This window comes from Otolemur garnettii, unplaced genomic scaffold (assembly GCF_000181295.1).
Source record: "Otolemur garnettii isolate 467f Iridium unplaced genomic scaffold, OtoGar3 scaffold00152, whole genome shotgun sequence".
Classification (NCBI taxonomy): Eukaryota; Metazoa; Chordata; class Mammalia; order Primates; family Galagidae; genus Otolemur; species Otolemur garnettii.
The window spans coordinates 3,492,013-3,506,024 of record NW_003852547.1 but is presented as its reverse complement, the minus strand read 5'-3'; the positions used below and the strand labels follow the sequence as shown (position 1 = coordinate 3,506,024).

At 46.6% G+C, this 14,012-nt stretch overlaps 1 protein-coding gene across 2 annotated transcripts in view; it reads left to right on the top strand.

Moving 5' to 3' along the window:
- Positions 1 to 7,090, top strand: part of PRKD2 (protein kinase D2) — a 47,581-nt gene extending 40,491 nt beyond the window's left edge. Inside the window, exons 16-18 of one of the 2 annotated variants that reach the window (XM_003799540.3) lie at positions 2,959 to 3,226; positions 6,313 to 6,398; positions 6,683 to 7,090. In XM_003799540.3, the coding sequence (XP_003799588.1) occupies positions 2,959 to 3,226; positions 6,313 to 6,398; positions 6,683 to 6,895 (567 nt within the window). In that variant the 3' untranslated portion in view covers positions 6,896 to 7,090. The remainder of the gene's footprint in view (positions 1 to 2,958; positions 3,227 to 6,312; positions 6,399 to 6,682) is intronic. The other variant, XM_023519005.1, reaches the window with a different exon arrangement.
- The last annotated feature ends 6,922 nt before the right edge of the window (positions 7,091 to 14,012 follow it).

Here is a 14,012-nt window from a genome sequence, read left to right as displayed (position 1 = left end):
CCTGGGCTGGATTCAAATCCGCCAGCTCTGGTGTATGTGGCTGACACTTTAGCCACTTGAGCTACAGGCACTGAGCCTCTACTCGCTTTTCATATTACATCTTCAAAATCTGGTGTGTTTTATTTATTTATTTATTTAAGACAGAGTCTCACTTTGTGACCCTCAGTAGAGAGCTGTGGTGTCATAGTTCACAGCAACCTTAAACTCTTGGGCTTAAGGGATTCTCTTGCCTCACCCTCCCAAGTAGCTGGGACTATAGGTGACTGCCACAACACCTGGCTATTTTTAGAAATGGGGTCTTGCTCTGGCTCAGGCTGGTCTCAGACCTGTGAGCTCAGGCAATCCACCTGCCTTGGCCTCCCAAGTGCTGGGATTATAGGTGTGAGCCACCTCTCCCCACCCTTGTGTGTTTTACATTTAGACCATATCTCAATTCAGATGCTAGATTTTCATCAGAAATACTTGATTTTTAGGTTGCATTCTATCTCAAAAAAAAAAAAACTTGATTTCTATTTAGATTTTATAAGATTAACAGTTGGGAAAATGGATTGACATGACCAAGTTGTTCCTAACATATTTAAGTTTTCAAAGAACTAAATCAAGGATCAGTTTTTAAATGTAAACTAATTAAAATGAAAGAAGTCAGTTCTTCAGGCTCAATTCCTACATTTCAGGTCCTTACTAGCCACCATATTAGACAGTGCAGATCATAGAGGGCTGAGCATGTCATGTGTTGATCAGATTGTTATACAAATGTCATTATATCTGTAATGCATTCTATACATGGTTCTGTGAACTCATATCACCAGAAGATGTATAACCTCATTGAAGAGTCAGAAAACCTCTTTGCAGAGGAGAAACAGTTCGTTTTTTTTTGCAGTTTTTGGCCGGGCTGGGTTTGAACCTGCCACCTCCAGCATATGGGGCCGGCATCCCACTCCTTTGAGCCACAGGCACTGCCCATGACAAACAGTTAGCTTTTGTGGAGACAAGTATTCTAGGCAGAGGGTGTGTGCAAAGGCCCTGTGGTAGGAAGGGCTATACTTTTGATTTTTAAAATAGGCGTATTGAGATACAATTTATATAATATACAATTTATCCATTTAAAGTATATAATTCAGTGGCTTTTAGCAGTTTCACAGTTTAGTTGTACATGTATCATCACAGCTAATTTTAAAACTTCCTTTCTGCTGCTGTGGATTTGCCTCCTCTGAACATTTCATATAAATGGATGGAATCATTCCATAATAAAACACATGGTCTTTTGTGACTGTCTCCTTTCAATTAGCCTGTTTTCAGAGTTCTGTCATCCCAGCTACATGGGAGGCTGTGGCAAGAGGATTGCTCAAACCCAGGAGTTTGAGACTGCCACAGCATGCCATCAGGGTAACAAGAGTGCGACTCTGTCTCAAAAAAAAAAAAGCTTGACCATGACCTTAGATATTAACAGTGAATGAGAGGCAGGCACATACCAGCAGTACTTTGCACCCAATCCCATTTAATTCTTAGGAAAGTTCTAGAGGAGAGCTCTATTAACATCCCAATACAGGCTCTGCACCAACCCCATGCTCCAAGGGTGGCGGGTTAGAACCTGGCCCTGGCCAGCTAAACAATAAGGACAACTGCAACAAAAAAATAGCCCGGCATTCTGGCGGGCACCTATAGTTCTAGCTACTTGGGAGGCTGAGGCAAGAGAATCACTTAAGCCCAAGAGCTTGTGGTTGCTGTGAGCTGTGATGCCATGGCATTCTACCAAGAGTGACCTGGGCCTGCTAAACAACAATGACAACTACAACAAAAAAATAGCTGGGTGTTGGGTGGGTGCCTGTAGTCCCAGCTACTTGGGAGGCTGAGGCAAGAGAATGGCTTAAGCCTGAGGCAAGAGAATGGCTTAAGCCCAAGCCATTGGAGGTTGCTGTGAGCTGTGACATTACAGCACTCTACCAAGGGTGACATAGTAAGACTCTGTCTCAAAAAAAAAAAAAAAAAAGAAGAAGAAAAGAAAAGAAAGAAAGAAATCCCAATAGAGATGGCAAAAATGCAGCCTGGAGAAGTTAGATGCCTGGCTTGAGATTACAGAGGCCCTTCTGTGCTAGATACTGCTCCTAACACATTGGATGTATATACTCTTTTAATCCAAACTGCCACCCTTTAAGGTAGGGACTGTTAAGATCTCCACTGTGCAGCTTGGCGCCTATAGCTTAACCGGCTAAGGTGCTAGCCATGGACACCTAAGGTGGCGGGTTCGAATCCAGCCCGGACCCGCCAAACAACAATGACGGCTGCAACCAAAAAATAGCCGGGAGTTGTGGCGTGTGCCTGTGGTCCCAGCTACTTAGGAGGCAGAGGCAGGAGACTCGCTTGAGCCCAGGAGTTGGAGGTTGCTGTGAGCTGTAATGCCACGGCACTCTACCCAGGGGGACAGCTTGAGGCTCTGTCTCAAAAAAAAAAAAAAAAAAAGATCTCCACTGTGCAAAAGAAGAAACAGAAGCACAGGCCAGTGCCTGTGACTCAGTCGGTAGGGCACTGGCCACATATACCAAGGGTGGTAGGTTCAAACCTGACCCTGGCCAAACTGCAACAAAAAGAAAGAAAGAATGAATGAATGAATGAATGAAACAAAAGCACAAAGAGGTTGAAAGACCTGGTCGTTCCAGGTGGCAGAGGTGTGACAGCAAGCAGCATTTATTGAGTGGTCACTGCATGTCAGGCCCTATCCTGGGCACTCTGGCTGGGTTAATTTGTGTAATCCTCACAGCAGCCACTTGAGATGGGTGCTGTTATACTCCTGTTCCTCCTATAGATAAGGAAACTGTGGCACAAAGAGGGGAAGTCGCTTGCCCAGTCACTCAGCTAATGAGTTGAGGAGGCTGCAGTCGAAACAATATTCAATTTTCTCTGGAATATGAGGGACGGCTTCATCAGGCCCTCAGACCCTGCACCCCTCACCCTCTGCAGGTGAAGCTGTGTGACTTTGGCTTCGCGCGCATCATTGGTGAAAAGTCGTTCCGCCGTTCAGTGGTGGGCACCCCAGCCTACCTGGCTCCTGAGGTGCTGCTCAACCAGGGCTACAACCGCTCACTGGACATGTGGTCGGTGGGCGTGATCATGTATGTCAGCCTCAGCGGCACGTTCCCCTTTAACGAAGATGAGGACATCAACGACCAGATCCAGAACGCTGCCTTCATGTACCCTGCTAGTCCCTGGAGCCAAATCTCAGCTGGAGGTGGGTGGGGCTCCCTGACCACGCAGGTGGGCGGCAAGGGTTGGAGGAGGAAGAGTGGGCGAGGCCTCAATAGGTGGGCCTTGAGCCTGGAACCTTGAAGGGGCGGAGTCCAGCCATGGGGCAGGACCGTGAGAAGGGTGGTCTTGTAAAAGGTCAGCTGGGTAAATCCTGTCTAGAACTGTGGGCAGGCCTGGAGACTCAGGCCTAGGCTAGGTTACGTGGGCTGGAAACTAAGGGCCAAGACAGACACTTGGAGCCTTAGGAGCTGAGTGAGACTCAACTTGTTTACGGTGGGACCAGGAGAAGCACTGAATTTGAGGAAGTCAAAGGGCAGAGGTATCCAGAAGAGCCACATCCTCTCAAGACGTTGGCTGGGATCTAGAGCTTTTAGGGTTATGTCCCTGAAAGGGTTAACCCTGCCAAAGGGGGACAACTGGGGCTCTGGTTACTCTTCTGGGTATGACTAGGGTGGAAATGGACCTGGAGCCTGGGGGCAGGTCAAGGTGACCAGTCTAAGGACCTGGCCATGGAGGGTTTCTGAAGAAGTTCAAGAAAAGGGCAGACCCTGAGATCCTCCCTGAGCTGGGAGCAGATGGGGGATGGAAGACATTGGGGTGTCTTGTGGCTAGGTAGAGGCGCTGAGCCTGGTGACTTCAACCTGCCACCTTGAGGATTGGCCTGGGAAGTTTTCAACCTGAGGCTGGGAGCTTTGACCAAGGGTTGGGGGAGGGATGAGATATTTAGAGGGTGAGGGCCAGGGGCAGGTGCTAGAGCCAGAGAGTTCAGGAAGACGGTGTGGAGGACGGCTACGGAGCCAGTTGTTTATTGATAATCATAAACACGTACACATTGAGTGCTTCTGTGTGTCTGGTACTGACCGGCCTAGGCTCTGGGAATACTGTGATAATTTGGACAGTGATCTTGTAGGGAGCAGCTTGTTGAGTGGTCTGTGAAGAGCAGAAGCGGAGAGGGTCCCCTCTGAGGGTGCAGCCTCACAAAGTTAGTGTTGGGAAAGGCAACAGTGAGGCTGCTTAGTGCAGGAGAAGGTCTTGGTGGTGGGCCTGAGAGAAGCACTAAGTGGTAAGAATGTGGGGTGACCTGAGTCCTGCAGTCATACTGAGGATCCTCAGGATTGTTTTCCAGGACCCACTCAGAATGTCCCTCAGTTAGGTATATTGTGTGTGCAAGAGTGAATTTGAGTGTGGAGGGACCAGTGTGAGGAGCCTGTGGGTGTTAGCTGGAGCAGGGTGCCTATGTACACACAGCCTATCCTTAGATGGCTTCACACAGTGAGGGCTTAGCCACTGGGGTTCTCATCAAGGAGAGCCTCAGGGAGGTGCTGGCTTATCTTAAAGCTTGACACAAGTGTCTTTTTTTTTTTTTTTTTTGAGACAGAGTCTCACTATGTCACCCTTGGTAGAGTGCTGTGGCATCACAGCTCACCACAACCTCAAACTCTTGAGCTTAAGCTATTCTCTTGCCTCAGCCTCCCAAGTAGCTGGGACTGCAGGCACCTGCCACAATAGCTGGTTGTTGCAGTTGTCATTGTTGTTTAGCAGGCCAGGGCTGGGTTCGAACCTACCACCTTTGGTGCATGTGGCCGGCACTGTAACCACTGTGCTACAGGCACCGAGCCTCACTAGTGTCCTTTTCGCAAAGAATAGGCCTCAAACTCTGGGTCCTCTGCATGCAACAGTGACCGACTATCATCTGATAAGATTATCTTAAAGATGGGGTTAGGTCCTGATAAATTCATCATAAATTAAAAATACTGTAATGCATAATACATTGAACTCACCAAACATCCTAGTTTAGCCTAGCCTACCTTAAACATGCTCAGAACACTCACAAAAGTCGATAGGTGAGAAAAACCACCTAACACAAACCTTACTTTATAAGTAATTATCAAATATCTAATTTAATGTACTGAATATTAAACTGAAAATCAGAATGGTTGAGTGGATACTTGAAGTATGGTCTCTACCAAATGCATATTGCCTTTGCCCCCTCATGAAGTTGAAAAATCGTAAGTTGAACCCTCATAAGTCAGGGACTGTCTGTATTTTCATTTTATGTTTGTGGATATTGCAGGTGATCATCAGATTTTCATTGACCAGAATAATATGAAATTTCCATTTTAAACCCATGTTTTTTGAGTCTCATTTTGTCGCCCTCAGTAGAATGCCATGGCGTCATAGCTCATAGCAACCTCAAACTCTTGGGCTTAAGCGACTCTCTTGCCTCAACCTCCTGAGCAGCTGGGATTACAGGCACTCACCACAACGTCCAGCTATTTTTAGAGATGGGGTTTTGTTCTTGCTCAGGCTGGTCTTGAACTTCTGAGCTCAGGTGATCCACCTGCCTTGGCCTCCCAGAGTGCTAGGATTACAGGCATGAGCCACTGTCCCTGGCCCTATTTTTTCCTTTAAAACAAAATAAATACATGTATGTTCACCTTAAAAAATGATTGATTTAAAATGAAATGAAATTTTACCTTTTGATGGTTCACATTTTTAAATACACAAAAGGCCCTAGGTTATGTCTCTAATTCCTTTTCTTTGTCTGCTATTCTTCCCAAAGGCAGTGACTATTACAATTCAACAGTTACCCTCAAGAGATATTTTGTACATATACAAGAAATAAGTGAACATATATTATTTCCCCTTTATATAGATGGCAGCATACTAGTCACATGGTTTTTCACCTTGCTTTGTCCACTTACACACAACAGTAGATCTTGGATAAATAAGTTGGTTTAAATAAAAATACTAAATGAAGAATAGTATAAGTATACCTTTATGTACCTGTGAATGACAAAAATTGTGAAGGTGACATACAAACAGGGAAACTGAGGTAGAGAACTGGTGAAAAGGAGGAGCTTTTGTGGACTCAGGCAGGTAGGAGGAGACAAATTTGTAATTTAATGAGGTAATGGGGGGTTGAGTGATTGGCGCAGGTAAGGCTTCTAAGCCACCAGGGCTAATACAGATGGCAGAGCTTGATGGCAGGTAGGTAGGCTGGGGGGGTCTGTTGGAGGAGGAGCAATCCCTCATACCCAGGGCTTGAATTCTTTGCTTCCTGTGCAGCCATCGACCTCATTAACAACCTGCTGCAGGTGAAGATGCGCAAGCGCTACAGTGTGGACAAGTCTCTCAGTCACCCCTGGTTACAGGTGATGGAGAGGGCAGGGCTTACCCACTGGCTGGGTTGGAGAAAGGGGTGTGGCTACATCGCTTATTGGCCAGGCAGATAGTGAAGGATAGAGATAACCTACATTTCCCTTGAATCTGGAAGGTGGCTGGGTCTCTTATTGGCTGGGCTGCAGAGGGGATAGAGCTAAATTTCTGGGCTGGGAAGGTGTGGCTTCACCTTCGGTACCCAACTCCCACTAGCAGAACAGATAGTGCCCAAGCACTACTGTAGTGTCAAAGCTAACCCTGCTTCTCCCTGGCCCAGGAGTATCAAACATGGCTGGACCTCCGAGAGCTGGAGGGGAAGATGGGCGAACGGTACATCACGCACGAGAGTGATGACGCCCGCTGGGAGCAGTTTGTGGCTGAGCACCCGCTACATGACTCCATGCTGCCTGCAAGCAGCGAAATCGTTGGGGTGCTTCCACCGCAGGACCACGACATGCAGGGGCTAGCTGAACGCATCAGTGTTCTCTGAGGCCCTGTGCCCTTGTCCAGCTGCCTCCCTGGACAGCAGCCCTTCACACCATCCAGCTATGAACTTTTCCACAGGAAGCAGCTTTCTGCCCGGACTAGATGGGACATGCACAGAGGGTAGGGAGAATTATTTCCAAAGGCCCTTCCCTAACAATTAAAATAGACTCATCTCTGGCCTCATGGCCTTGGTCTCTGACCACACTGCACTCTTGAATCATCAGTATGTTCTTCACCAAGATGGAGTTCATCTGGAAGGCGCTCTGCCTGAAATGAAGGGAGGCTGGAAGAGGTAGGGAATGGGGACTGAAGGGAGAGGAATTTTGGAAGAATGACTAACTAGGGTAGGAAATATAAAGGAGGACTGCCAGGAGAGAAGACTAGACAGGAAAGGTACAGAGGTATACTAGGGAGGAGAGGGAAGCATAATGGAAGAAGAGTTAGGAAGGGGGGAGAAATGGAAGGAACATGACTGGAGTGTGGAGGACTGAGAGAATAGCACCTGATCTCATGGTTTGTGATAATTAATTCCTTATTTAGTGGTGTTACTACTAACTATGACTAGTAATAACAGTGCAGTTAGCACAAGTCTGGTCCGCAGCAGAAAACTGATACATAATATTTAGTATTTTTTTTATATTTGATCTTAGCCAAAAGGCCGAGAAGCAATGGTGGTTTTTTAATATTGATGTGATCCCTTCTCTACACACTGAATATGCTCATTCACTCATTTTTTCCTTTATCTCACTGTGTTGGATGATGCTGGGGACACAGAGGTGACCAGAACCCTTCCTCATGGGGTTCACTATCCAATGGAGAGACACACCTGTTCCCAGACAGTGATGACCCAGAGTGGACAAGGCTAAGATGGGGGAGGCCAGGAGGCAAGGGCAGCCTAGAGTAAGCTTGGAGGTCAGGGATCGTGGGTGGTCTGGTCTGACCTCTGAAACTTCATCTTGGCCTTGAAATATTGTAGGCAGAGAGGCTGGACTGGAGGGAACAACTATCTGCTTCTCTCTGCCTCTGACTCCTGCATTCCAGCTCGCTAATTCCCCATTGACACCCTGGCACTTGACCTGCCCTCCACTATTGTGGTGAGCAATCTTTAAACCTTGGGCACACTCCAACTTACATGCCATAATTAAAGACCTATCTGAAAGGCAGGTTGGTACATGACTGTAGTTCCAGCTACTCCAGAGACTGAGGTGGGAGGATCACTTGAGCCTAGGAATTTGAGGCCAGCTTGGGCAAAACAACAATACCCCATCTCTTTAAAAAAGTGGGTGGCTGGGCATGGTGGCTCATTACTGTAATCCTAGCACTCCGGGAAGCTGAGGCAGGTGGATTGCTTTAGCTCAGGAGTTTGAGACCAGCCTGAGCAAGAGCAAGACCCTGTCTCTAAAAATAAGTGGGGAGGTCAGGAATGGTGGCTCACGCCTATAATTCTAGCACTCTGAGAGGCCAAAGTGGGTGGATCGCTTGAACTCAGGAGTTCAAGACAAACCCAAGCAAGAGTAAGACCCTCTCTCTACTAAAAATGAAAAATTGAGGCAAAAGGACACTTCAGCCCAAGAGTTTGAGTTTTCTGTGAGCTGTGATGCCATGGCACTCTACCCAGGCTGACAAAGTGAGACTCTGTCTCAAAAAAAAAAAAAAAAATTCAAAATTGAATTAAAATTAAAATAAGCAGGCATTGTGGCTGGCATCTGTAGTCCCAGCTACTTGGGAGGCTGAGGCAAGATGATTGCTTGAGCCCAAGAGTTTGAGGGTGCTGTGAGCTGTGACGCCACAGCACTCTACCAAGGTCAACAAAGTGAGACTGTCTCAAAAAAAAAAAAAAAGGAAAAAACTTAATTTCAGCCCCATTAAAAACAGAAAAGAATCTAGCAGCCAGTTTAGGTTAGTACTGTACTGAGAGCTTACTCTCTGTGACTTTCCATTTCATATCAAATTGTCTATCTGCTGGTCACTTCTAGAGCTGCTGCTGCTTTTATTTGAAAAGGCTAAAAACCACAGGCAATGAGGATGTCCACTCCAACTAGGACACCTCTAAGGCATAGAGCTAATGATATTGGGGAAAGTCTTATAGACGCCATCCCAATGCCTATACCTCTAGTCAGTCTAAGACTCAGGAGTCTAGTCAACAGAAGAATGAATCCATCTCCAGTGACATACCTGGGCTAGAAAATGGACAGAGATCACTTAGGCCTGATCTATTTCCACCTTGGTCACTAGTTTTGTTAACATACGAGACCAGAGATTAGAGATATGATTCAAAAATAAGAATCTCTGGTCAAATGCCTCAACAACAGAATTCTAGGAGGTAGCCCAGTATCTTGAGGATGCCATGAAAGAAAAAATTAAATCCACACTATGCAAACTTAGGGTCCTACAACTTAAGCCATTAAAGACAAAATGTCCATTCTGTCAGGGCCACTGGAACCACAAAACCAAGGCTTGATAGAGAGACACTTGTAGGTACTGTAAAGGAAAGGGACATTGGACTTGAGAGTGTCCAGCTTAAAATGCAAAAAAAGAATTTGAGTCTAAGATTTAGTCACCCTAGTAACTCACTCCCAGAAAACTATCTCCCCTGTGTCCACAAATACCCTTCAACATGCAGGAGAAAATATCCATCAACCCCCTGAAAGGGTGTCCTGCCAGGATTTTCCCAGACATGGGGGTTCACCCTCTGCCATAATTATCAGTCTCCCTGGCTCCTGATCTCAATACACAACAATGATGGCAATAGGACCACAATTTGCTATATAGTTTTGAGCCACTCTGAGTTCATTGGGCCTTCTCCAATCTGGCCCAGCAGTTTCTTATTCAAACTACTCCAATAAATCTTTTTGAAAGGGATAGTCTGTCAATTTGGAAGAATAGCATTCCAAGTTCACCAGTGGAGTATCTCTCCCAGACGCTAGCCCTATCCCATCCATCTCAGTTCACTAAACTTCCTCACAAGTTCTACCACCTCCTCTGTAAACACCAATCTCTCCCTGACACCCACAACTCAAGGTCTGCTGATTTGCATTTCTGAATCTCTTTGGGCCTCCATTTCAACAGAGGGAATATCTGGAAGGCAAAACCTTTTTTTTTTTGAGACAGAGTCTCACTTTGTCACACTCAGTAGAGTGCTGTAACATCATAGCTCACAGCAACTTCCAACTCTTGAGCTCAAGAGATTCTCTTGCCTCAGCCACCAAGTAGCTGGGACTACAGGCGCCCACCACATCACCCGGCTATATTTTTATTTTTATTGGCCAGGGCTGGGTTTGAACCCGCCACCTCTGGCATATGGGGCCAGCACCCTACCCCTTTGAGCCACAGGTACTGCCCCAGCTATATTTTTAGATGAGGTCTTGCTCTGGTTCAGGCTGGTCTCAAATCCGTGAGCTCAAACAATCTACCTGCCTCGGCCTCCCAAATGGTAGGATTACAGGCATGAGCCAGTGCACCCGGCAGCTGAACCATTTAAGGTAGAAAGAGATCCCTTCCTGGCCCTCCTGAAATTGCTGTACTAAGCTTTTGACACTAGACTCTTCCTGGGGCCTCCAAACCATCATTCAGAGCCTCTTAATATCCACTTCTAGCCCCGGCAATAGTTGCATCCCATCCTCAACAACCTTTGTGATTGACTTAGCGCCCATAGCACAGTGGTTACAGCGCCAGCCACATGCACCAAGGCTGGCGGGTTCAAACCTGACCTGGGCCTGCTAAACAACAATGACAACTACAACAAAAAAATAGCTGGGCGTTGTGGTAGATGCTTGTAGTCCCAGCTACTTGGGAGGCTGAGGCAAGACAATTGCTTAAGCTCAAGAATTTGAGGTTGCTGTGAGCTGTGACACCACAGCACTCTACCAAGGGCAACATAATGAGACACTGCCTCAAAAAAAAAATCTTGCTTGGAGACCATAGCTGAATGGTTAGGGCGCCGGCCACATATACCAGGGCTGGCAGGTTCAAACATGGCCCAGGCCTGCTAAACAACAATGACAACTACAAATAAAAAAACCAGGCATTGTGGAGGGTGCCTATAGTCCCAGCTACTGGGGAGGATGAGGCAAGAGAATTGCTTAAGCCTAAGAGTTTGAGGTTGCTGTGAGCTGTGACGCCACAGCAGTCTCGCAAGGGCGACATAGTAAGATTCTGCCTCAGAATCTTAATGATAAAGGATATAGGGAATTCAAGACCTCCAGGCTGTAAATAGTCCCGCCAAGGTTCCTACTAGTTTCAAGTACACATACTACCCAGACTGCCCAATAACACACACCTTAATGATCAGAGCCTCCATGCGTTCTTTCCCACACCTCTTCACCACCCACAGCCCCTTTTTGCTTTCCCCAGGAAAATCAACAATAACCATTGATGGCTATGCCTCACTGGTTCATTGAAACCTTTACTTTTCTCAGGGCCAGGCATGGTGGGTCATGCCTGTAATCCTAGCTCTCTGGGAGGCCAAGGTGGGCAGATCCTTTGACATCAGGAGTTCGATACCAGCATCAGCAAAATCGAGACCCCATCTCTACTAAAAAGTAGAAAATATTAGCCAGGCATTGTGTCCCAGCTGACGGGCTGAGGCAGGAGGATTGCTTTAGCTCAGGAGTTTGAGTTTAAAAAAACTTTTCTCAGACTCTGAATGCTAATTTGATGGATCTGGTTTTCCCTTGCAATTCCATTCTGGCACAATATGTGGATGATGCCCTTGCCTGCTCAATCCCTTCCAAAACCTCACTGACATTCAGTACCTGTCCCAGCCCTTGTTCATAAGGACACAAGGTGTCTAAGGACAAATGACACCTATGGAATGCACAAGTACACTATTTGCCCCTGAAGATAAAATCTTACCTACAAAATGCATTTACACTATCATTCATTTTCCTTTATCCAAGATCAGGAAGCAACTCAACTCTTAACAGTTTCTGGTCCTGTCATAAGCTGAATATTGTCCACCTACTCCCCCAAAATATGTCGCAGTGTCATCCCCCAGTATCTCAGAATGTGACCTTATTTGGAAAGGCAATTGTTGCTGATGTAGTTAGTTGATGTCATGCTGGTGTAGGGTGGGCCCCTAATCCAATACAACTGGTGTCCTTATTTATTTATTTGAGACAGAGTCTCACTTTGCTGTCCAGGCTACAGTGGTGTGGCCTCAGCTTAGCTCACAGCAACCTCAAACTCCCAGGCTCTAGGGATCCTCCTGCCTCATCCTTCCAGGTAGCTGGGACTACAGGTGCCCACCACAATGCCCGGCTAATTTTTCAATTTTTAGTAGAGATAGGATCTTACTTTTGCTCAGGCTGGTCTCAAACTCCTGACCTCAAGGGATCCTTTCACCTCAGCCTCCCAGAATGTTGGGATTATAGGTATAAACCACTGTGCCTGGCCTGGTGTTTTTATAAGAAAGTGACCATGTGGAGATGGATACACAGAGAAAATGCCACGTGATGATGAAGGCAGAGCTTGGAGTGATGCACCTGCAAGCAGAGGAGTGCAAAAGATTGCCAAGAAACTGCCAGAAGCTGGGCAGAGTCAAGGAAGGCCTCCCTTAGACGTTTCAGAGGGAGCACAGCCCTGCTGACACGTTGTTTTCCAACTTTTAGCCTCTAGAACTGTGAGAGAATAAATGTCTGTTATTTCAAGCCAGCCCATTTGTGGTACTTTATTTATTTTGAGACAGAGACTCACTCTGTCACCCTGGGAAGAGTGCTGTGGCATCATCATACCTCATGGCAACCTAAATCTCTTGGGCTCAGGCGATCCTCTTGCCTCAGTCTTCCCAGTATCTGGGAATATAGGCACCTGCCACAATGCCCAGCTAATATTTCTTTTCTTTTCTTTTCTTTTCTTTTTTGAGACAGAGTCTCAAGTCACCCTAGGGTTGAGTGTCATGGTATTATAGCTCACAGCAACCTCAAACTCTTGGGCTCAATCGATCCTTTTTGCCCCAGCCTCCCGAGGAGCTTGGACTACAGGCGCCTGCCTGCCATAACATCCAGCTATTTTTAGTAGAAATAAGTTTCATTCTTGCTCAGGCTGGTCTCGGACTCCCGAGCTCAAGTGATCTACCCTCCCCGGCCTCCCAGAATGCTAGGATTACAGGCGTTGAGCCATGGAGCCTGGCCCATTTGTGGTACTAACAGCCCCAGGAAACTAACACAGGGCCTGTTTTGAGGTTGAGGAACTTGAGTTGACTATGGCCTTTCAGTTGGTCTAAGGCCCTTTAATTTGGGACGCACCTTCCCTCTCATTTAAGTCTTCTCTCTCCTCTCCAAACCTTGGGGAAATTGGGATTTCCTAACTATGCTCCACTCTTCCCGTGTTTGAAAGATCATGCTTAGGTGTTCTTGCTCAAAAACAATGGAAACCAGAGACCTACAGGATTCTTCAGTCACCTTAAGTCTACCCTCAGGCCTTCCCTCTTTTGGTGCTGAGCAGCCACCAGAGCTGCATAACTGACCTAAGCCACCACTAACACTGTGGGTCATTCTCTCAAACCTTTATGTAGCTCATGCAGCGCACACAGGGCTGGCATTTTTTCCACTTGCAGACTCACCTCTGCTGAGGTCCTACTACTGTCTCCCTCCTACATTACTATTTTTCACTGCCCAAACTCGTCTGAACCCAGTCACTCTTCCGTCTCTCCCATATGGGAGACAGCCTCCTAACTATGGTTCCATTACCCCAAACCTTACTCTTCCTCATCCCTTATTTTGCGAATCCTCTTCAGAACCTTTAATTACCCTCTTTGTGGATGGTTCTTGTTTTTGTTTTTTTTTTTTTTTTTAGAGACAGAGTCTTACTTTATCACCCTTGGTACAGTGCCATGGCATCACAGCTCACAGCTCACAGCAACCTCCAACTCCTAGACTTAGGCGATTCTCTTGCCTCAGCCTCCCAAGTAGCTACAACACCCAGCTATTTTTTTTGTTGCAGTTTGGTTGAGGCGGGGTTTGAACCTGCCCCCCTTGGTATATGGGGCTGGTACCCTACCCATTGAGCTACAGGCATCGCCCAAGATGGTTCTTGCCTTAACCATCCAGCAGGAAATTCCAAAGGGACAGGCCCTCTACTGACTTTGAGCAGCCTGTAGTTCTTTTTTTTTTTTTTTTTTT